This window comes from Pristiophorus japonicus, chromosome 18 (genome assembly GCF_044704955.1).
Source record: "Pristiophorus japonicus isolate sPriJap1 chromosome 18, sPriJap1.hap1, whole genome shotgun sequence".
NCBI classification, from domain to species: Eukaryota; Metazoa; Chordata; class Chondrichthyes; family Pristiophoridae; genus Pristiophorus; species Pristiophorus japonicus.
Window position 1 is genome coordinate 89,297,859 of NC_091994.1, and position 24,326 is coordinate 89,322,184.

Genomic DNA, 24,326 nt, shown 5'->3' on the forward strand with positions numbered 1-24,326 from the left:
GGCTTCTCGAGCCTGCTCCGCCATTTAATAAGATCATGGCTGATCTGATCTTGGGCTCAGCTCCACGTACCTGGCTACTCTCCATAATCCTTCACTCCCTTATCCCTCAAAAATCTGTATCACCATCTTAAATATATTCAATGATACAGCTGTCTGGGGCAGAGAATTCCACAGATTTACAACCCTCAGAGAAGAAATTTCTCCTCTGTTCTAAATGGGCAACCCCTTATTCTGAAACTATGCCCCCAGTTCTAGATTCCCCCATGAGGGGAAACATCCACCCTACATCTACCTTGTCGAGCCCCCTCAGTATCTTATATGTTTCAATAAGATCACCTCTTCAACCTGCTCATGTCAACCCCTTCATAAGAAATAGGAGTAGGCCATACGGCTCCTTGAGCCTGCTCCGCCATTTAATACGATTATGGGTGATCCGATCATGGACTCAGGTCCACTTCCCTGCCTTCTCCCCATAACCTTTTATTCCGTTATCGGTTACGAAACTATCTCTGTCTTAAATTTATTCAATTACTCAGCTTCCACAGCTCTCCGAGGCAGCGGATTCCACAGATTTACAACCCTCAGAGAAGAAATTTCTCCTCATCTCAGTTTTAATTGGGTGACCCCTTATTCTAAGATTATGCCCCCTAGTTCTTGTCACCCCAATCAGTGGAAACAGCCTCTCTGCATCCACCTTGTCAAGCCCCCTCATAATCTTATACATTTCGATAAGATCACCTCTTATTCTTCTGAATTCCAATGAGTAGAGGCTCAACCTACTCAACCTTTCCTCATAAGTCAACCCCTCATCTCCAGAATCAACCTAGTGAACCTACTCTGAACTGCCTCCAAAGCAAGTATATCTTCTTAAATATGGAAACCAAAACTGTACGCAGTATTCCAGGTGTGGCCTCACCAATACCCTGTATAACTGTAGCAAGACTTCCCTGCTTTTGTACTCCATCCCCTTTGCAATAAAGGCCAAGATTCCATTGGCCTTCCTGATCACTTGCTGTACTTGCATACTAACCTTTTGTGTTTAATGCACCAGGACCCCCAGATTCCGCTGTACTGCAGCACTTTGCAATTTTTCTTCATTTAAATAATAACTTGCTCTTTGATATTTTTTCTGCCAAAGTGCATAACCTCACACTTTCCAACATAATACTCCATCTGACAAATTTTTGCCCACTCACTTAGCCTGCCTATGTCCTTTTGCAGGTTTTTTTTTTGTCCTCCTCACACATTGCTGACAATACAAAGATGGGAGGAAAAGCATGGGAGGTCCCTTCATTCAAGTCGTTAATATAGATTGTAAATAGTTGGGGTCCCAGCACTGATCCCTGCGGCACCCCATTAGTTACTGATTGCCAATCCGAGAATGAACATTTATTCTGACTCTCTGTTTTCTGTTAGTTAGCCAATCCTCTATCCATGCTAATATATTACCCCCAACCCCATGAACTTTTATTTTGTGCAGTGACCTTTTATGTGGCACCTTGTCAAATGCCTTCTGGAAGTCCAAATACACCACATCCACTGGTTCCCCTTTATCCACCCTGTTTGTTGCATCCTCAAAGAATTCCAGCAAATTTGTCAAACATGACTTCCCCTTTATAAATCTATGCTGACTCTGCCTGACTTGAGTTATGCTTTTCCAAATGTCCTGCTACTGCTTCTTTAATAATAGACTCCAACATTTTCCCAACCACAGATGTCAGGCTAACTAGTCTATAGTTTCCTGCTTTTTGTCTGCCTCCTTTTTTAAATAGGGGCATTACATTTGCAGTTTTCCAATCTGCTGGGACCTCTCCAGAATCCAAGGAATTTTGGTAAATTACAACCAATGCATCCACTATCCCTGCTGTTACTTCTCTTAAGACCCTAGGATGCAAGCTATCAGGTCCAGGGGATTTATCTGCCTTTAGTCCCATTATCTTACTGAGTACCACGTCCTTAGTGATTGTGATTGTGTTAATAAGTTCCTCCCTCCCTATAGCCCCTTGACTATCCACTATTGGGATATTGTTAGTGTCCTCTATCGTAAAGATGGATACAAAGTATTTATTTAGAGTTTCTGCCATCTCCATGTTCCCCATTACTAATTCCCCGGTCTCGTTCTCTAAGGGACCAACATTTACTTTAGCCACTCTCTTCCTTTTTATATACCTATAGAAACTCTTGCTATCTGTTTTTATATTTCATGCTTATTTACTTTCATAGTCTATCTTCCCTTTCTTAATCATTTTTTTAGTCATTCATTGCTGGCTTTTAAAAGCTTCCCAATCTTCTGTCCTCCCAGTAGTTTTGGCCACTTTGTACGCCCTTGTTTTTAATTGGATACCTTGTTTTCAACATGGATGGCGATCTTTTCTTTTACACCCTTTCCTCCTCACTGGAATATATTTTTCTTGTGAGTTATGAAATATCTCCTTAAATGTACACCACTGTTCATCAACTGTCCTACACTTTAATCTATTTTCCCAGTCCATTTTAGCCAACTCTGCCCTCATACCTTTGTAGTCTCCTTTATTTAAGCTTAGTACGCTGGTTTGAGATCCAAATTTCTCACCCTCCATCTGAATTTGAAATTCAACCATGCTGTGATTACTCATTCCAGAAATCAATTTTGTGAACTTTCTCTGAACTGCCTCCAATGCAAGTATATCCCTCTTTAAATAAGGAGACCAAAACTGTATGCAGTACTCCAGGTGTGGCCTCACCAATACCCTGTACAATTGTAGCAGGACTTCCTTGCTTTTAACTCCATCCCCTTTGCAATAAAGGCCAACATTTCATTTGCCATCCTGATTACTTGCTGTACCTGCGTACTAACTTTTTATGTTTCATGCACAAGGACCCCCAGGTCCCTCTGTACTGCAGCACTTTGTAATTTCTCTCCATTGAAATAATAATTTGCTTTTTTATTTTTCCTGCCAAAGTGGATAACCTCACACTTTCCCACATTATACTCCATCTGTCAAATGTTTGCCCACTCACTTAGCCTGCATTTATCCCTTTGCAGATTTTTTGTGTCCTCCTCACAACTTGCTTTCCAAACCATCTTTGTATCAGCAAACTTGGCTACATTACACTTGGTCCCTTCATCCAAGTCATTAATATAGATTGTAAATAGTTGAGGCCTCAGCACCGATCCCTATGGCACCCCACTAGTCACCATTTTCCAACCAAAAAATGACCCATTTATCCCGACTCTTTGTTTTCTGTTAGTTAGCCAATCCACTAATATATTACCCCCAACCCCATGAACTTTTATCTTGTGCAGTAACCTTTTGTATGGCACCTTATCGAATGCCTTCTGGAAATCCAAATACATCACATCCACTGATTCCCCCTTCTCCACCCTGCTCGTTACATCCTCAAAGAACTCCAGCAAATTTGTCAAATATGACTTCCCCTTCATAAAACCATGCTGATTCTGCTTGACTGTTATGCTTTTCCAAATGTTCTGCTACTGCTTCTTTAATAATGGACTCCAGCATTTTCCCAACGATAGATAATAGGGGCATTACATTTGCGGTTTTCCAATCCGCGGGGACCTCACCAGAATCCAGGTTGTTTTGGTAGATTACAACCAATGCATCCACTATCGCTGCAACCATTTCTTTTAAGACCCTAGGATGCAAGCCAGCAGATCCAGGGGACTTGTCCACCTTTAGTCCCATTATTTTACCGAGTACTTTTTCTTTAGTGATAGTGATCGTTTTAAGTTCCTTCCTCCCTATAGCCTCTTGATTATTCATTATTGGGATGTTTTTAGTGTCTTCTACCATGAAGACCGATACAAAATATTTGTTCAAAGTCTTTGACATTTCCTTGTTGCCCATTATTTATTCCCCAGTCTCACCCTTTAAGGGACCAACGTTTACTTTAGCTACTCTCTTCCTTTTCATGTACCTGTAGAAGCTCTTACTATGTTTTTTTATATTTCTTGCTAGTTTACTCTCATAATTTATCTTCCCTCGCTTTATGATTTTTTTTTAGCTATCCTTTGCTGTTTTTTTTTTAATTTCCCAATCCTCTGGCCTCCCACTAATCTTAGCCACTTTGTATGCCAAGATTTTCAATTTGATACCATCCTTTACTTCCTTCTCACTGGAATATGTTGAGTTATGAAATATCACCTTAAATGTCTGCCACTGCTCATCAACCATCTTACACTTTAATCTATTTTCCCGGTCCACTTTAGCCAACTCTGCTTTCATACCTTTATTTAGGATCAGGTCACTGGTTTGAGATCCAACTTTTTCACCCTCAACCATGCTATGATCACTCATTCCTAGAGGATCTTGAGACCATTTATTAATCCTGTCTCATTACATAGTACCAGATCTAAGATATCCTGCTCCCTGGTTGGTTCTGCAAAATACTGTTCAAGGAAACCATCCTGGATACATTATGAACTCTTCAAGGCTACCTTAGTCAATTTGATTTGTCCAAATCAATATGAAGATTAAAATTGCCCATGATTATTGCCGTACCTTGCTTACAAGCCTCCTTCTTGTGGTAGAGTTCTATGTGCTGGTCACCCTTTGGTACACCAATCAGGTGGCCATCCTTCACGAGCGAACCTGGGTGGTGAGCATCAGTAGGATATTTCATTGCAGGGAATATCATATTGCTCTCATCTAACAGCCACACAAGCAGTTTTAAGCTAGAGTCACTGAATCATGATCAGGAGGACAAACCTTCGCTGATTTTTGCCTCCACGTTCCAGGGACACGGAAGACAACTGTAGTATGTCAACTGCAGTCCCAGCTGAGATCAACTAACTCAACACAGACCAGAATCGAAACTTGGTCTCTACGGCTACGTGGGCAGTGCATTTATCCACTGAACCATCTAATTTTCCACTTTGATAGGGAGATGGAGAGCAATTGCTTGTTTACTTGCATGTGTGTCCAACTAAGGTGCAGCTCCTAACAATCCTTACAAACTTAATAAATCTCAGTCAACATTACAGAATGTCATCTTTCGTTGGGTTTGGTTGCCTATGAAAAAAAATGACAACATGGAGTAGTTGAGGCAAATAGCATAGCTGCCTTTAAGGGAATGCTAGATAAGTCCATGAGGGAAAAAGGAATAGGATAGGCTGATGGGGGTTAGATGAGGTAGGGTGGGAGGAGGCTCGTGGAGCATAAACAGCAGCATAGACTATTTGAGCTGAATGGCCTGTTTCTGTGCTGTGCTATGTAAGATTTGAATGGCAGATTGGTTGAGGACCCCAGGGCTGCCAGTGCTGGAGGAATCTCATACAGTACGAGTCACTATTTGCATGAGAGGACAGAGGAAAAACAACAGTTTCTATAGTGCACTTCATGTACAAGATGTCTCAGAGCACCTTACAGGGCAGAGGCAAAAGCACGATTGAAGAGAAAGGTCTTCAGAATGCTTGTGAATACAACGTGGGAAGCAAAATTGCAGAGATATTGAAGTCATGGAAGGATTTGGAAGTAAAAATCTTGAACTTGATTCTCTGGAGCACAAGGTGCTTATAAAATTGAGGCGTATGAACTATTGAAAGAGGAAATTAAAGTGGAAAGGGAAAATCTAAATATTATGGAAAAGGAGGGGAATGGGAGGTTATATAACCAGTAAAGGGGGTAGCAAAAGGAACTGCTGAAAGGGGATTGTTGCAAGTAATTTTCTGAGTGGATGAGTCCTACTAAATGTGTATGTTGTACAAATAAGAGGGCTTCATCTTATGGCATATGACTGGAATGTTAGATGATACTCAACTTTCAAGTATGGGAGGAATTCAGTCCTGGCAATAAGTGTTTTTGAAGTTTAGTTCACATCTGAAAACATGTTTAAATTGCTGATGTCTCATATGAAAGTTCTCAATGCTGGATATCAATAATTTACATAACAGCCACAACAAAAATGGCCGAGGGAAATGAAAATGAGATTTCAACATTCAAATTTCAGATGGTACTAAGTTTATTTAACTTATTTTAAACAGAACTACACTGTAAATAGACGGACACCATGTCTGTCCATCAGTGTGACTGGCTAGTTAATTAGCTCAGCAACTAATTTAGCTACAAGAGAAACTGTTACAAGACAGAAAACACAAAGAATGCAGAAAAATGATCCAGTTAGTTTTTTTTTAATTCCCCTCAATGCAATCTGTGCATGACTTAAGTTCCTGCCCACAGGATTACTATTTCACATGGCTACAAACTTACTTTTCCTTCCCAAAACTGGAACTCCTTGGACCCCCTTAATCCTCCTACAATCTGCAGGCTTTTAAAACCGAGGCTCAGTGTCGCCTACTGCTACTTAATGATTTGTCTTCATTCTATTCATACATTTTACAACTTGTTGAAGTCCTGCACTGTGGGCCTTGGACCTCCAGCTGTTTAAATAAAAGTATTGAGTACCAGGGCTTGGCTTCAAGGTAAAAGCAGTACAAGAAACAACTCAGGTGAGCTGGCCTCTGTTTCAGATTGGCAGTCAGTAATATTCGACAGTAAACAGAGTTAGTCACACATCCACATATTTATTTCTCAGCTGTTTTGAGAGCTACAGAAGCCAAATCACATCTTCCCCTCTGTCAGTAAAGTACTGTATGGTGAGAGATATTCATTTCTTATCATTAACTATTGGGCCAGCACAAGACCCAGACACACTGTTTAAGCTCTTGTTCATCTCATTAATTACAAACCAAATGCAAAGTTTTATTCCTAGATCCCTAATTAGTAGCATTAATTTCAGCTAAATTCTGTTTTAGAACCCAGTGAATTATTTATTGGTGTGAACTCTTGTGTTGCATTTAGAAGCCACTCTTCCCATCTAGCAGTAGATTCAGACCCAGTCTCAGTTCTTCAAAGCTGAGATTTGCCAAGAAGCTTCTCTTTATTTCGGTCTCCACAGATAATTCAGAACTCATCGCGACCTGCAGGGAGGTAAGCAGAGTCTGGCACCGAAGCCAGTCAAAAACCTTCTCCACACTGATGTGAGCAGAGGCGAGGAGCTCCACCCCCCACAGGTGTAGGTGCAGCATGTTCGCAGCAACCCTTGCTGACAGGCGCTATGACAGGGAAGAAAACATTGCATGTTCATGGAGGTTTATACAGATTAACAGATGATGAAAATCCACACTTTTAGCTGCTGTCAGCTGGGTTGAGAGGAAGGACAGTACATTCAGCCTCAGTGCCCGAGTGCTAAAAACATGGAAAAACAGCCAAATTCTTACAGGGGTCGACAGGGTAAATGCAGGGGGGTTGTTTCCTCTGGCTGGGGAGTCTAGAACCAGGGGTCACAGTCTCAGAATAAGGGGTCGGCCATTTAGGACTGAGATGAGGAGAAACTGCTTCACTCAGTGGTGAATCTCGAATTCTCTACCCCAGAGGGTTGTAGAGGCTCAGTCGTTGAGTATATTCAAGACAGATTGATAGATTTCTGGGTATTAAAAGGAATCAGGAGATATGGGGGCAATGCAGGAAAGCAGAGTTGAGGTAGAAGATTAGCCATGATCTCATTGAATGGTGGAGCAGGCACGAGGGGCCGAATGGCCTACTCCTGCTCCTAATTCTTATGAGAGAAGAGTCTTTAGGAAGCTTTTGAATGAAGTGTGGGAGGAGACAATTCCTTCATCTTTTCCTTACAAGCTCCATTGGTTCCCTGTGCCCGAGAGAATAAAAATGAAAGGTCATCGACCTGAACACTAACTATGTTCCTCTCTCCACAGATGCTGCCTGACCTGCTGAATGTTTCCAGTATTTTCTGTTTTTATTTCAAGATTCTCATCTTCACTTCCGTGGAAAACTGAGTGAGGCACTGCTGGGTGGGTGGCACCTGCATGTGTTACATATGGTACATAGGCTAAACATATTAACTTGATTTAATCTCCAGACTCCATCTTCCCTATTGGATGAAGGCTTGCGTGTCTATGCTGAAAGTGCTATCTCAGTCAGGGCAGCAGCTAGGGCACTACAACTGGCCTCAAGAGCAGCCATCTAGTGACCCCTGCTGTGTGTGGACATTAGGAGAGGACAGGATTGAGCTTGGGGTTGGCTATGGCACCATTTACTTGAATAGGCTGTTGGCATTCAGTGCCTAGGACTCACACCTGATGAATGGCCAGGGACTGTGTCTTTGAACCTGTACCTCAGCAAGTCAGCATCTTTAGGAGAGGAGGTGAAAGCATTTGCAAAACAGAAAAGAAACAGGTTTCTACAGGGTACCATAGAATTGGTGTAGGGAAAAGCTGTTACTGATGATACAACATAATATTTCATTTTAAATTCAACATGGTAAGATAATCATGTTCTCTTTAGGAGCCCTGCAAATAATAGGTTATAAAAAGGTGAACATGTTGCAGATCCTGAATGAGATAGGGGTTATGATTTGATGATGAAGCCATTAAAATGTTTGTTCAAACTATGCAATAGACTGGATATTAGGCAGTTCTTCTTTCCCAAACAGCAGTGAGCCTCTGGATTACATTGCCGGCTAGAGTGGTGGATGCTGCTCTCTGAACATCTTCAAAAGGGAGCTGGACCGGTTCCTGAATGGGGCAAAGATTGCATCCTATAGAAGGCAAGTGTCTTTATAAATAACACTTGGGTCCATGTGATCCCCTGGACTGGTTTTGATCACCCGAGGGGGTTGGAGAGGATTTTTTCACCTTAACATGGCTGCAGGGCGGAGAGGGATGGGGTGAAGAGGATAATGATGCTCCGGCCATCATGGTGTGGGGTAGGTTTGATAAACCAGCTGGTCTTTTCCTACCTGTCAATCTTGTATGTTTGTGAAAACAAGGTGGTGATGTACCAAGGGCAGTTTACAAAAAGACCTCTTAATTTCAAGTCAATAAACAGTTTCAACTTCTGTTGTACTCACCTTCTTAGGATCTCTGCACAACAAGAGCTTCACCACCAGCCTCACGTCTCTGTGAATGGAGTCTGGCAGAGACGGCAGCGCATTCTCTTGGTAGTTTCTGCTCTCCAGGCAATCTATTCCACATCCATAAAATGGATTGGGAAGACCCAGGATCTCATAGGCCAAGGTACCCACTGCCCAGGCATCAGATTTGCTGTAATCAATAGCTACACTGCGTCCAGGGACTGCTGCAGAAATCTGGAAAACACAAGAGAGATTACATTTCAGATTTGGTGCACCAACTAGTCAAAGAATTTTGACTTGTTCAGTTATCATAAACCAGTGTCCCGATTGCAGTCTTGCTACAAACACAAACTGTGCTGAAGTACCAGGGTCATTTTATTTTACATATTTCAGTGCATTTACCTCAGGTGCCATTAGGCAGCAATTTCCTCCTCGGTCAACTTCCATACTAGTAAAGGGAAGCCTCAATCCCAGACCTTCATCAGCCAGACAGCAACCAAAGTCAGTGATCACCAAACGTGGGCAGCCAACTAAACAGTGCACAAACACGAAAGATTCACATGTATACGATGCTTTATCAGGGGCTAGAGTGGGTCTTGAATCAGCAATTTTACAACTGAGGCAAGAGTGCTATAAATTGAAAAACAACAATTATTTTCCATATAATTAAAATTGTTAAAGAAAAAATTGTTCTACAAAATATAGCAAACAAAAATTTAATCTTTTGTGGTGCCACAGAAATTGTAGGATTGCAGCCATCATGAAATATAGACTGCAAATCCTTTCATCTTTCTAGAAAAAAGGCAAACAAAAATGATACACAAATTTGGCTGCACCGTGCTTGTGTAAATGCAGAGCCAGGGCTTTCTCCTGTACGGAGTTCTATGCCTCAAAACTGGGAATTCTGGACAAATCCTCTCTTGCCTAGTTTGGATAGGTTATGCCCAGGTTTTTTTTGATGTAGCAGAGAAATGTAGTTAGTTAATGAACTGAAAGTACAGTTCATAGATCCTATTTGAAGCAAAGGAATATATTAGTGGTGGGACAGGATTGAACTTTCAATTGGCGAGACCATTGTCTATGGTACTTCCTTCTAGTTAGATACTGGCATAAGAGCAGGAGTGTACAGCTCTGTACAGCTGCTGTTGTCCTCCCCTCATGTTACCAGCCCATGACTCATGTCACTCTATGCCTTACATTTTGATGTTTGATAGGTTATATTTTGCTTATTGTTGGATTGAACTTCTTACCAAATATATTTTTTGTGCATGCAGAGTTGTTAAAACTTTCAAAAATCTAGATTTTGATGACTGCTTACAGAATCTTCCCTGCTCCAACTCAATTTGTACAAATCACCTGAATCAAACTCCACCAGGATATTATCAGACTTCAGGTCTCTGTGCGCAATGCCATGTTGAACCAAATGATCCACCCCCTCCAGTAATTGAAGAATCATCAGGGTAGCTAACTTAGTGTCGGAGATACAGGCCTGCAGGTACTGACGCAGAGTGCATGGATATCTAAGGCACAAAACACACAAATGTTAGCTCTGCAAAAGGTGTCATCAAATAGCTGACTACAAAATTCTTCGCGTCACTTTCAACAGAATCAAACAGCTTCATAGTCAAAATGGCCATTGTCTAAAATGGTGGTTTCCCCACCCCCCACCTCTTTTTCTGCTTCCCTCCTAAAGGTGCTAACTCTTGTCGCAGTACAACTCCACAGGTGCAAAGTACCCTCTGGTACCTCACCCAAGCCATTATTCTTTATGCACGAGTCTAGGTAGCAACCGTCAATAGGTTTTTTGACTGTGGGGACATCATAGCCAAGTTCTACCCTGTCCTGACTCAATCTCCACCCACATGCAGTTCCAGCAAGAGTCACTGGATAGCAATGAAGTGCCAGATCCCCAACACACAGCCACAAGGGCCCAAATGCTACTCCAGTCCAGATCAGCTAACTCAGTGACTGAATGTTTGAGCTTCCGAATCTGGCACAAACAGCTGAGCCATCAGTATCAATCAACTTTTTGTTTTGATTGCAGTTTAGAGCATGTCTTGCTCAAGAGTCACGCACTAGAATGTTGCAACATACTTCACCACAGAGCAAGCTTCTGATTTCAAATGCGTCACCCAGGCTATTCCCCAGTGGAGGCTGAGCGTTTCCCAACAGAAAGGAGGAAAAATCTACAGTACCAGCAGTTGTATTTTATAGGGCCTGTGGGGATACTGCGAAAATCCCTCACAACATTGCCTCACTTTCTCACTTGACAACAAGCAGGACGGGAACAACAGGTGAATCCTCAATCTAGCAACAGCCATGGAAGGACATTCGTAGCTGGTATGCCTAGACCAGGTGAAGGATATGTGGGCTGCAAGTGTCCGTCACACGCTATATTATGGTCCCACAGCTCTACTACATATACTGGTTCCAATAACTTGAATCCGCGAACCAAGTTTGGTTTAAAACTGCATACAACATCATTACATGTTCTATAGATTATTTTCTATCCCTACTGTACTATTTTTGGCAAAAAAAAGGTATAAAGGGAATGCAGAGAATCATTTTTAAAAGTTCTGAATCATTTCCAGCAATTGTACACTGACCTTAAATGAAAAACCTGGTACTCCTGCAAAGTGCCAATAACTATATTCCTTATCCAACATCAATCTGGGATCAGTGAATCATGAGGTAGGCTAACTAAACCCAGCTAAAGTATGGAATAAGCTCCTATGTAGAACAGACGTCCAATATCTAGGACTCAATCAATCCCTTACACCACATGCAGAGACCTACATTGTGTGCTTTACCATGGCCAATTTCAGGTTTCCTTCCCTTCCAAACTCAAACACATCACATAATGGACCGGAGCTAGTTCTTCAGCTAGCAGCCCCTAAACACACACACACCTTGCAGGGTCTGAACTGCTTACTTTTTCATCACCAGAAAGAGGGTGCGGTTGTACCCAAACCCACTGGGATTGAATCTGGTCGGCAGTACATCGGGATACTCTATCCAAGCTCCAGGCAAGAGCGGAAAGTCGGCTGTGAAAGCTCGTTCAATCTGAATGATGTTTGGATGTGGTTTCATCGTCTTTCTGTCATGACTGTAGGGTCTGATCAAAGTAGTAGGGAGAAGTTATGAAGCAAAGAACAATTTAGGAGGAAAATTCATGTAATATGTGTCTCAATGTCCCTATATGCAACATGTAACGTAATATTAAATGATTTGAATTGGAATTGCTGTTATACCCCAATATGATGGCACTGTATTGCAGTATGTATGCCAAGTCATAACTAAGAAGCAGACTCACTGCCACAGATGCAGAATTCTTATCTGTGGCAAGAGGAAGAGTCACCCTAAGCCACTCTTGCACATCATAGAAAACATAAGAACAGGAGTAGGTAGCAGCCCATCGAGCCTGTTTCGCCATTTAATCAGATCATGGCTGATCTGTACCTCATCTCCATTTACCCGCCTTTGTTCCATATACATGGAGACCCTTACCCACCACTAATCCATCGATCTCAGTCTCAAATTACAATTGACCCAGCATCTTTGAAGGTGGCAGGACAGGTTAACAAAGCAGTTCATAAACCAGATGGGATCCTGGGCTTTATAAATAGAGGCAGAGAGTACAAAACCAAGAAATTATGCTAAACCTATATAAAACACTAGGTTGGCTCCAGCTGGATTGCGATGTCCTATTCTGGGCACCACACTTTAGGAAGGCTTTGGAGAGGGTACAGAAGAGATTTACTAGAATGGTTCCAGGGATGAGGGATTACAGTTATGTGCTTATAGATCAGAGAAGCTGGGGTTGTTCTCCTTAGAGCAGAGAAGGCCAAGAGGAGATTTGATAGGTATATAAAAATCATGAAGGATTTAGAGAGAGTAAATAAGGAAAATCTGTTTCCAATGGCTGAAGGGTCGATAACCAAAGGCCACAGATTTATGGTAATTGGTAAAAGAACCAGAGGAGCTGAGGAAAAACTTTTTTTTTTTTATACACCATGTTGAGTGGTTAGGATTTGGAATGCATTGCCCAATAGGGTGGTTGAAACCGATTCAATATCAGCCTTCAAAAGGAAATTGGGTAAATACTTGGAGAAAGAAAAAAAGCAGGGATATGGGGAAAGAACAGTGGAATGAGACTAACGGGATCGCTCTTCGAAAGAACCTGCACAGACTCTATGAGCTGAATGGCCACCTTCCGAGCTGTACTATTCTATGATTCTCTGATCAGCTGATACTTGTCGAAGTGCTTAGTCACTCCTGGCTCTGATGTTAGATACCAGTAACTCCTCCACAACTGATGTTAAACTGACAGGTGTGCAATTTCCTCACATAGTTCTCTTAATACCCTGGAGTGCAACCATCAGGTCCTGGAGAGCTATCTATCTGCGTACCACTATTTAATTTATATTAAATCCTCTGGTTTCCTCCCCTCGACTTACTTTTAGGTTCCCTTGTACCACGTATATTTTGTCCTCTTCCTCCACTGTAAAAACGGATAAAAAGTGCTCACTTTACACTTCTTTGTAATCCATTATAGTCTCGCCTCCATCGGTCTTTAATGGGCCCACATTTTCCTTTACCACACTTTCTCTTAATATATTTATTAAAACTTTTGCTGTTATCTTTAATATCCTTTGCAAGTTTTTATTTTTCATACTCCCTTTTTGCACTTCCGATTACTTTTTTGCATCCCATTGTTGCATTTTATAGTTCACCCATCGACTCGATTTCTACTTTTCTGCACATTTGTGTTAAGTCTTTTCTTTTGCTTGACACGGTAATGTCTGGTAACTGTATGTCCTCTGGGCTGGGAAACAATACATGATGACTGCATAGACAAGAATATTTGACCAAACAAAAAAAGGAAAATCCACCCGCAAATAAATGTATTTAACCAAATATAATATATTGGCATTTATCCTATCATATTCATACTGATAAGGCAAAAAGTAGTTAATAAAGCTGCAGTACACACGTAACTAACCCTTTGGTTCTGCCAAACTCTCCAGTTAAAGCGTTGTGGGTGGCTGAAACCAGCTCCTTGCCCATTGTTCTCAGGATTGCCTCACTGGAGGACCCTGCCTGCAATGAAAAGTTAAAGCACCAATACAATGAATCCAATGTGACTTAATGTGCAGAACACTAGTGCTTGCTTTAAAGTGCTTCGCCCCTTAATTATTTTCATTTTCCACTTTGCAGCAGAAGTACTAAGTTTAAAATGAGAGGAGGAGACAGTGAACATGCTCTGTCTCAGGAATCCATAAAATGTGAACGATTAAAGTTCCATCAATACACCCCTATTTCCTCAAATTCATATGTAATTTTACCTGATGGAAGAAGCACATCAACATTTTGTATGTTAAGTAAAGTAATGTGGTCCACTCAAACCAATTAGCAAAAAGCACAGAAATCTCACAAATTTGACTCTGATGTCAGGTGGGAGCACAGAAAAGAGCTAGCATCAGCTTTTCCAGGCTGGGGCACTTCTGGATCAAATTCATGCAGGTTCAAGTTGCAATTCCAAAATTGATCTATGGCGATCCTCAAACGCTGAGCAATATTCTGATGCAAGGGGAAATTGAAATGGCAGATCTCCATGGTTTCGGGCATGGCAGGAGGGGGCGGCAGGGTGTTGAACGTGGCATTAAAATGCATCTTCACAACTCTCTATTCGACTGTAAAGAGTTGGTTATTCCTTGATGATTGACCTCGCTATGATTTGGGAAGTGTTGTCACCAGAGCAGTGATTTTTTAAGTCCCCCACAGGCTGGACCTCAGACGAGGCTAACTCTACTGGTCAGGTTGGTTTCTATGTACCGTGTACAATCAGACAGGGTCTATTCATCCACTGTAAATATTTTTGATACATAATTTTGCTTTGATTCCATCCTGATGTTACACTGTTAATGTTAGGGCTATTAATTACATTGTTACTCAAGCAATTCTGTGCTTTATTTAAAAAAAAGGAAAAGTATTAAATAAAAAAAGCATGTCTTTCTTTTTACAACTTGGTGGAGAGTGAAGTATTTTAAACTAAAAAAAGGTTCTTCATTACAAGCACAACATGATCTGGATGCAAGCTGCAAGTCTTAGGTCACATATATTCTCTTCACTCAGAATTGTGAACCTGTGCAATTCTCTACCACAGAGTTGTTGAGGCCAGTTCATTAGATATATTCAAAAGGGAGTTAGATGTGGCCCTTACGGCTAAAGGGATAAAGGGGTATGGAGAGAAAGCAGGAATGGGGTACTGAAGTTGCATGATCAGCCATGATCATATTGAATGGTGATGCAGGCTCGAAGGGCCGAATGGCCTACTCCTGCACCTATTTTCTATGTTTCTATGTGTTTATCTTCCATTCGGATTTAAGTAACAAACTTTCACTGAGCATTTGTGTGTTTGACTTACTTTTAGGTTCCAAAGTATTTTTAGAGCTAGTGGGTAGTTGGATTCTCTCTCGGATGCACACAGTGGGTAGTTGGATTCTCTCTCGGATGCACACAGTGGGTAGTTGGATTCTCTCTCGGATGCACACAGTGGGTAGTTGGATTCTCTCTCGGATGCACACAGTGGGTAGTTGGATTCTCTCTCAGATGCACACAGTGGGTAGCTGGATTCTCTCTCAGATGCACACAGTGGGTAGCTGGATTCTCTCTCAGATGCACACAGTGGGTAGCTGGATTCTCTCTCAGATGCACACAGTGGGTAGCTGGATTCTCTCTCAGATGCACACAGTGGGTAGCTGGATTCTCTCTCAGATGCACACAGTGGGTAGCTGGATTCTCTCTCAGATGCACACAGTGGGTAGCTGGATTCTCTCTCAGATGCACACAGTGGGTAGTTGGATTCTCTCTCGGATGCACACAGTGGGTAGCTGGATTCTCTCTCGGATGCATTCAATGGATCAGTTGATGTTTCTTCACTCTTCAAAATCACGAAACTCAAACTCGATTTTTCCTGTGTAATTGCTGTAGTCTCTCTTACTTCAATATCCCCACTGGAGATATCCTGTACAATGGCCGCACTCTTTTCCTCACCATTATCCTCTTGGAGTCTCTCCTTTGGATTGGCTACTCCAGGGATAAATGCATTGTACACAACTGCATTACACCCCTTTCCAATGTGGTGTCCGATTTTGTAATCTTCCAACCGATACCCATGGGTGCACAAAGGTATGGAGTTTTCGTATTTAATTTTCTTCTTTTTAAACAGTGTCTGGTAGATGGGAAAACAAAATAGAACAATTAATCTTAAGATGGAGGCGAGGAGAAAAGTGGCATGAGTTCATCCTGTGACTAACCAAAATATAACAGATAAACATTTATGGAAATTGAATTTTTTTTCAGCTGCAGTTAGTTTTGAATGAACTGCAAAGCTTCATCCAGCTTTATGAGTAGAACTGCTAAAGATTCAGCTCTGCCGTCAGCACTCTTACTAATCTACCCAGTTCAGCTAGATGTCTTTAACCACTAGTCGACAAGGCAAGTTCTCCAGGCTGTGCTTAGGAAACTAAAAACACATTGTCTGGGATGGTCGATATAATGAGACCATCAAGAAGGAGGCATGACTGGCACGGTGCTAAATCTCTTAATTTAAGAGTGATAATGAAGCTTAGTATTAGTGCTTATTTAGGGCAAGAAGTGAGTTACATCCAACTAATCAAATCAGTGGTCACTGATGTGGTAGAACCTTTGCTATTAATCCACTTTGGTTTATTTAGGCCCAGTTCCCCACTCCCCCAAAAAGGTGCATATTCTTGCTGAGGTATGGGTCCACATTCACCATTGTCCATCCTAAATAGTGACAGGTCAGATTTGATATTAAACTCGAGGAAATTCCCCATCGCTTCTGAAAACTTTGGCCCAGATTTTGCGGTAAAAATAACCGCGAGGCTATCAGCGCTTACCATTATTAAAGGGTAAATCGGACAGCAGCCTCCAGTGACAGCACATGCGCAGTAAAACACAGAAATCAGGATGTTGCTGTCAGAGTTGCCTGCTCCTCCAGAAGCTGTGCTATACCGGTACCTCGCCAAGAGACTCGGCATTCAAATACATGGAAGGACATGAAGTTGGGGTACTTGCACGATCATCATCATTATAGGCAGTCCCTCAGAATCGAGGAAGACTTGCTTCCACGCCTAAAGTGAGTCCTTTGGTGGCTGAACACCCCAATATATGAGAGCTACAGACCCTGTCACAGGTTGGACAGACATTCGTCGGGGGAAGGGAGAGGTGGGACTGATTTTCCGCTCGGTCCTTCCGCTGCCTGCGCCTGATCTCTTCACGCTCGTGCCGTTGAGATTCGAAGAGCTCAACGCCCTCATGGATGCACTTTCTCCACCTAGGGCGGTCTTCGGCCAGGGACTCCCAGGTGTCAGTAGTGATGTTGCACTTTACCAGGGAGGCTTTGAGGGTGTCCTTATAACGTTTCCATTGTCCACCTTTGGCTCAATTGCAGTGAAGGAGCTCCGCATAGAGCAATTGCTTAGAGAGTCTCTTGTCTGGCATGCGAACTATGTGGCCTGCCCAGCGAAGCTGAAAAGAGTGTGGTCAGTGCTTCAATACTGGGGATGTTAGCCTTGGCGAGGACACTGATGTTGGTGCGCCTGTCCTCCCAGGGGATTTGTAGAATCTTGTGGAGACATCGTTAATGATATATCTCTAGCGACTTGGTGTCTTCTGTACATCGTTCATGCCTCTGATCCATACAGGAGGGCGGGTATTACTACAGCCCTATAGACCATGAGCTTGGTGGGAGATTTGAGGGCCTGGTCTTCGAACACTCTTTTCCTCAGGCGGCTAAAGGCTGCACTGGAGGCGATGTTGAATCTCCGCATCAATGTGTGCCTTTGTTGATAAAATACGCTGAAATATGGGACGTGGTCCACATTGTCAAGGGCCACAACATGAATCTTGATGACTTGGGTGGGAAGGGTGGGGGGAGCGCAGTGCTGTGCGGCGAGGACAGGCTGGTGGAGGACCTTTGTCTTACGGATGTTAAGCGCAAGGCCTATGCTTTCATATGGCTCGGTGAATACATCAACTATATCCTAGAGTTCAGCCTCAGAATGTGCGCAGACGCAGGCGTCGCCCGCATACTGCAGCTCAACGACAGAGGTTGGGGTGATCTTGGACCTGGCCTGGAGGCAGCGTAGGTTAAACAGCTTCCCACTGGTTCTGTAGTTTAGTTCCACTCCAGCGGGGAGCTTGTTGACTGTGAGGTGGAGCATGGCACCAAGGAAGATTGAGAAGAGGGTTGGAGCGATGATGCAGCCCCGTTTGACCCCAGTCCGGATGTGGATTGGGTCTGTAATGGAACCGCTGGTAAGGATCACGGCCTGCATGTCGTCGTGGAGCAGGCGAAGGATGTCGACAAACTTTTGGAGGCATCCAAAACGGAGGAGGACACTCCATAAGCCCTCAGAGTTGACAGTGTCAAAGGCCTCTGTAAGATCGAAAAAGGCCATGTATAGGGGCTGGTGCTATTCCCTGCAGATGTTGTGCTGCAAAGATTATGTCCATTGTGCCCCGTAGGGGACGAAATCCACATTGTGATTCCGAGAAGAGCTCCTCGGCCACAGGGAGAAGACGGTTGAGGAGGACTCTAGCGACAACCTTCCCAGTGGCTGATAGCAGGAAGATTCCCCTGTAGTTGCCACAGTCGGACTTGTCCCCCTTTTTAAAGATGGTCATGATCACTGCATCTCAGATCTCCCGGCATGCTCTCCTCCCTCCAAATGAGAGAGAGGAGGTTATGTATCAGCGCCAACAGCGCCTCCCCGCCATACTTTAGCGCCTCAGCAGGAATTCCATCCGCACCTGTAGCCTTGTTATTCTTGAGCTGTTTTATGGCTTTGCCTACCTCGTACAGCGTTGGGGCTTCACTGAGCTGGTGGCGGGTCGCATGCTGCGGGATGGAGTGGAGAACACTCGAGTCAAAGGCAGAGTCTCGATAGGAGATCTTCAAGGTGCTCCTTCCAGCGGATCCTGACAGCCTCTGTGTCCTTGATGAGTGTTTCCCAGTTCTTGGCCAGGAATGGGGGGGGCCTTGGGAGTTTGGACCGTAGGTGGCCTTGACTGCAATGAAGAATCCTCGCATATCGTGGCTGTCGGCCAGTTGTTGTATCTCCTGTGCTTTCGCCATCCACCACCGGTTCTTTAGGTCGCGGGTTTTTTGTTGGACCTCAGCCTTGAGCCATCTGTAATGTTGCTTTGCAGCTCCAGAGTTGGGTTATTGCTTGAGGCTCAGAAGTGCTCTGCGCTTACGATCTATTAGTTCTTGGATCTCCTGATCATTTTCATCAAATCAGTCCTGGTGTTTTCTGGTTGAGTAACCAAGTGTCTCTTCACAGGCACTGGTTATGGAGACCGGAAGGCAGACCAAGCGTCGTGAGCATTCAGCATTTCAGGGTCATCAAGGCACGCCAGATTAGCTGTGAGGTGCTGGCTGTATAGGGCTCTCTTAGCTGTGTCTTTAAGTGCCCCATCATTAACTTTTAGCGGCACTGCTTCTGCTGTTCCCTCTGCTTTGGGGCTATGTTTATATTGATGATGGATGCCCACTAAACATGCCAGAAAAAGTTAGCTTGCCCATTCCAGTCTAAGTGAATATTTAACAGCATGATAAGTTTTAATTGCTGCCAAACAACCTCTCTGGCACTGAAAATTAACTTTTACAAGTGTGGAGTCGCAGTCAGTCAGACAGTAATTATTGCTCCAGACTTTTTTTTTAATTCAAATTTTTTTTAACTATTTCTTTCTGTCTCTGATCTCTCGCTCTTAAACTCATCTTTCTTTTCCTCTCTATTTCACTTTCCGTACATGATTTGGCATTGAATTCAATATACTAACTTACAATTCCTGGTTCAGACTCTGCAAGTCTCAGTAAGGATTCTTCAATCAGATTGGTTAAGGAGACGCGCCTTTGCATGCCCTATTCACACAGCTCTCAGCCATGCTGTTTTAGACTTCAGATCACTGCAAATTCTAGTGCTAAGTGCATTGATTTACTTTGGGATATGGTTGCACAAGCATCTACAGTACTCCAATAAACTTGCTGAAGTGCAGTGCTAAGTGCTACATTGTCAGAGGTGCCATCACTCGGATGAGGCGTTAAAACGGGGCCCCCTCTGCTCTCAGGTGAACGTAAAAGATCCCATGGCACTATTTCAAAGAAGAGCAGGGGAAGTTATCCCCGGTCTCCTGGCCAATATTTCATATCATATCATAGGCAGTCCCTTGAAACGAGGATGACTTGCTTCCATGCCAAAAAAAGGATAAATTCACAGGTGTTCCAATGAAGGACCTAAAATTCCAGGTCCTGAACTACATCCTGAAGGGTGGAAGATGCCTGTGCATGGATTTTTTTGGACAGTGGCAGGTGGGGAGTTTGACTGGGGCGGTACACCTGTCACACTGTAACACAGGTATCCTAAGGTGAGCTCAGGGAGGACAGAAACCTCCCGTGGAGCAGAAGGGCACCGTTGCACACCAGCCACCACACAGGCTTGACAGAGCTAGGTCTTGGTCCAGTGGCAAGGATTAACCAAGACAACTGGAGACCTGCAAATTTTTGATGATGATTAACACAATTATCAAAAGCTCATAGAATTCCTAAACTTCTAGAATGTGACTAACAAATTCTTAACCCCTCCCCCCCATAACTCCTTTCACAAATACCCAGTACTTTCTACCCTTCAACCAATTTTTAAAAATCTATTCCCAAATGTTATTCTCAATCCTCACTGCTTTGACTTTAACTAGCAGTGTTTCAAGTGCAACTTTATCAAATACTTTTTGGAAGCCTAGGAACCATATTATAGAGCTTTCCACTGTCCACTTGGAATGTTACTTCCTTAAAAAAAAAATCAAGGAAGTTGTTAGGTAGGCTCTTTCCTTTTTGAATCTATGTTTGCTCTGGGTTACCAGGTTATTAACATACAGGTAATCCTCAAGTTTACTCCTGAAAACTAGTTCATTATTTGACACAGTATTAAAGTGAGAATAAGGAGTTGATAGTTGCACATGCAACTATCAACTCCTTATTCTCACTTTAATACTGGACCAATATTTATCCCTCAATCAACATAACAATAACAGATCACTGTCACATTGCTGTTTGTGAGAGTTTGCTGACGTCTTTTCCACATCACAACAGTGACTACATTCCAAAAGTACTTAATTGACTATAAAGTGCTTGGAGATGTCCTGTGGTCATGAAAGGCACTTCTTAAATGCAAGTCTTTCTTTCAAGTAACCGTTGTTCATGCATGAGCCTAGACTATCGAATCAGAGCTTAAATGCCAAGCCTTCCAAATTCACAGTGAGTTTTATCAACTTAAAGGTTTCAGCTTTTCTGCAGTGCACCAGTGGACACTCCCAGATACTCTTCCTCCATTTTGGACGGTCTTGGGCCAGGGATTCCCAGGTATCAGTGGGGATGTTGCACTTTATCAAGGAGGCTTCGAGGGTGTCCTTGAAACATTTCCTCTGCCCACCTGGGGCTCACTCGACGCCCAAAATGTAGGAAGAGCATCCGGGAGGGCGCTGAGCACCTGGAGTCTCTTCGCCGAGAGCATGCAGAAATTAAGAGCAGACAGCGGAAGGAGTGTGCAGCAAACCAGACTCCCCACCCACCCTTTCCTTCAACCAGTGTCTGTCCCACCTGTGACAGAGACTTTAATTCCTGCATTGGACTGTACAGCCGCCTGAGAACTCACTTTTAGAGTGGAAGCAAGTCTTCCTCGATTTCGAGGGATTGCCTACGATGATGAGTGGACACTAGTGAAGAGTTCAGACAGAGAAGTAGATCATCAACTTGCTGTTTCGGAGTAAAACTGACTGCTCGATTCTCACCTGCATTTAACTGATTGATAATGAAAATTGGGTGGCCAATGGGCAACGCCAGTTTTACGCCTGAGCAGCAAGTTGAAAATTCAGATGTTGACTGAACATTTATTTCCAGATGTTCTTTTCATGTTGGCTTCCTTACCTGGATCTCCTCGCACACTGCAGTGCTCCTCCTCACCTCTTCCACCCGCTGCTCGACGAACGCTAGTCCCAGGCCGAAGGCCAGCAAGGCCCCGCCGGGCCCGCGAATCCTGCGGAAGGCCCGGCGCTGCAGCCGGGCCGCCAGGCCGCTCACCGAGAGGCGGAAGTATCGGTAACGGGCAGGCAGCAGCAGCGGCGGCCGGAGCGGTTGCAGGGCCCAGGGCCGCGGGAAAGCGGCGCTCTTGGCGGCTGTGGCCGCGGGGGCGACGAGGCGCAAGGCCGAGCGGCCCAGCTCCAAGCCGCGGATCAGCAGCCGTCGCACTGACATGGCGAAAATTTAGGCCTGGCCCTCGGCGTCCAGCGCCATTTAAAGTTTAAAGAAAAGGCGGCCGTTTGGGCCGCGGACAAGGCGTTGCGATGTCGATCCCTCAGGCTCCGGGGTGACCTACAGCCAGAGCACGACTTATGAGCTCAACCAAGCGCGGTCGCCATGGCAACACTGACAAAAACAGCCCGAGGTGGCTCAGAGGCTGGCAGCGCAGAAACAAGCAAACAACAGCTTTATTTTTTTTTTAAAAGCAGCATCTCGCCCCAAGGCACAACACAACGAGAAGGAACATGGAAACAGCTTCCTCCCATTCCACGGTAATGTCGGGGCTGATTTTTCGGTGGTTGCCATGGCTACCTTGTCATCCCGCCCTTTAAAATTGACCGCAAAAATCCCAAACTTGTCAGCTTACGGCTTGACAGACATACAAAAAGCAAAATACTGCGGCTGTCGGAAATCGGAAACAGAAAAGTGCTGGAAATCTCAGCGGGGCCCAGGCAGCATGTGTGGAGAGAAAAACAGAGTTAACTCAGCGACCTGCAAACTCTGTTTCTCTCTCTCTCGCTCGCTCTCTCTCTCCACAGATGCTGCCTGACCCGCTGAGATTTCCAGCATTTTTCTGTTGTTATTACGACTTGACCGATGAGCCGCGCCGACGGGGGAATGCTCATTGCTGGCGGCAAAGTTGGGCTAATTGCCCACCAACTGCCCAGCAATTACAGACGAAAATGTTACAGGCTGTTTCACTGCGAAAAGAGCCACTTTTCCTGTTCTTTTGCAGGTTACTTGTGATGATTAATGAAGCCACGTTATTGTTGAAGGGTTTGCATCCAGTCAGGGGGCTCAGCAACAGCTAGAGTGCGTTATGGAGTCTATTTCTTTAATTTATCAAAAGTTTTTTTTTTTCATTTTAGACAGGCAATAATATAATTTGATATCTTGAATAAATATGGTACAATTAACTGTAAAAGCCTGATGCTGGTTTGGAGCACCAGGCCCACATGATTCCAGGTACGCTTCCGCACACGCTGTGCCCCTGGAGCCGTGGGCAATTATGCTGTCCTCGAGTACGCAGCATCAGAGAGCAAATTTGCCAAGGAGGGTCCCCATCAGTTAAGTTTGTATTTTATTTGGAAGCCGGTGGCATACGCCAGAGGCCAGCCTAGAAAATTGGGAAAAAGTAACACCAACAGCTTCAAAAACAACTCAACAACATCCCTTATGCAAGCCTATAACAAGTGAAAATAAGTAGTAACAGTAAATTGGACAAGTCAACCTAGAAAATTGGAAAAAGGCGACCAACAGCTTGAAATATAGTGGAAAGAATGCCCACAAAGCTCACTAGTCATGAACAGCCCTTGTGAAAGCCTATGACAAGTGAAAATAAGTAGTTATACAAAATTGGTAACATAAGATGGCAATCTACCCAACATTCCTTTGCTTTACACCTCCTCTGGACCCATCTTTTGTTTATGGTCCCATTAACACCCTCTTTTGCCTTGCCCCATCATCCCTTTTGTCACTTAATCTCTCCACCTAATCACAGACCTTGTGAGCATGTGGAATTCTCTACCACAGAAAGTTGTTGAGGTCAGTTCGTTAGATATACTCAAAAGGGAGTTGGATGTGGCCCTTACAGCTAAAGGGATCAAGGGGTATGGAGAGAAAGCAGGAATGGGGCACTGAAGTTGCATGATCAGCCATGATCATATTGAATGGTGGTGCAGGCTCGAAGGGCCGAATGGCCTACTCCTGCACCTATTTTCTATGTTTCTGTGTTTCCCTTTTGTTTTATTCTGTTCTCCCCCATCACCCTCCCCACTCTTTTGCCCCGGCTCTGTACTTCCTTATAAACTGTTAAATCTCTTAACAACTTCCAGTTCTGATAAATGGTCATCAATCTGAAACGTTAACTCTGTTTCTCTCTCTACCGATGCTGCCTGACCCGCTGAGTGTTTTCAGCATTTTCTGTTTTATTCCTTTGCTTGTATTGGTTGGGAAAATAAACATAAGTACCTGAAAGTCTCATGGGAGAAATCCAAATGTTCAAAACACAAAATTGGTGGTGCATTCCTTTAAGGAGGGGAGTCCTGGGATTTGTACTTCCATAGAAAAT

General features: G+C 43.7%; 2 protein-coding genes across 3 annotated transcripts in view; one reads left to right on the top strand and one right to left on the bottom strand.

Moving 5' to 3' along the window:
* Positions 1–5,943: 5,943 nt before the first annotated feature.
* Positions 5,944–22,500, bottom strand: pink1 (PTEN induced kinase 1). Of its 2 annotated transcripts, none has more exons than XM_070860304.1 (8): positions 21,884–22,500; positions 15,299–16,105; positions 13,865–13,971; positions 11,804–11,986; positions 10,228–10,391; positions 9,274–9,401; positions 8,869–9,105; positions 5,944–7,054 (listed from the first exon to the last, which is right to left on the bottom strand). In XM_070860304.1, the coding sequence occupies exons 1-8, from the start codon at positions 22,208–22,210 to the stop codon at positions 6,797–6,799; spliced, it is 2,211 nt and encodes a 736-aa protein (XP_070716405.1). In that variant the 5' UTR covers positions 22,211–22,500; the 3' UTR covers positions 5,944–6,796. The 2 variants fall into 2 exon arrangements, with proteins under 2 accessions (XP_070716405.1, XP_070716406.1); XM_070860305.1 differs by having other exon boundaries at positions 13,874–13,971; positions 21,884–22,496.
* Positions 22,434–24,326, top strand: part of slc66a1 (solute carrier family 66 member 1) — a 39,412-nt gene continuing 37,519 nt past the window's right edge. The window contains exon 1 of the mRNA XM_070860308.1: positions 22,434–22,527. The gene's annotated coding sequence lies outside the window, so the exon portion shown is untranslated. The remainder of the gene's footprint in view (positions 22,528–24,326) is intronic.

What these genes read in the sequence shown, in the direction of transcription:
- pink1 (XM_070860304.1), bottom strand. Translation starts at nt 22,210, where the DNA reads ATGTCAGTGCGACGGCTGCTGATCCGCGGCTTGGAGCTGGGCCGCTCG. An exon ending in AAATACTTTGGAACCTAAAA is followed by an intron (nt 13,972 to 15,298) that starts GTAAGTCAAACA and finishes TTTTCATTGCAG; the next exon opens with GCAGGGTCCTCCAGTGAGGC. An exon ending in TGTGCAGAGATCCTAAGAAG is followed by an intron (nt 7,055 to 8,868) that starts GTGAGTACAACA and finishes TCCCTGTCATAG; the next exon opens with CGCCTGTCAGCAAGGGTTGC.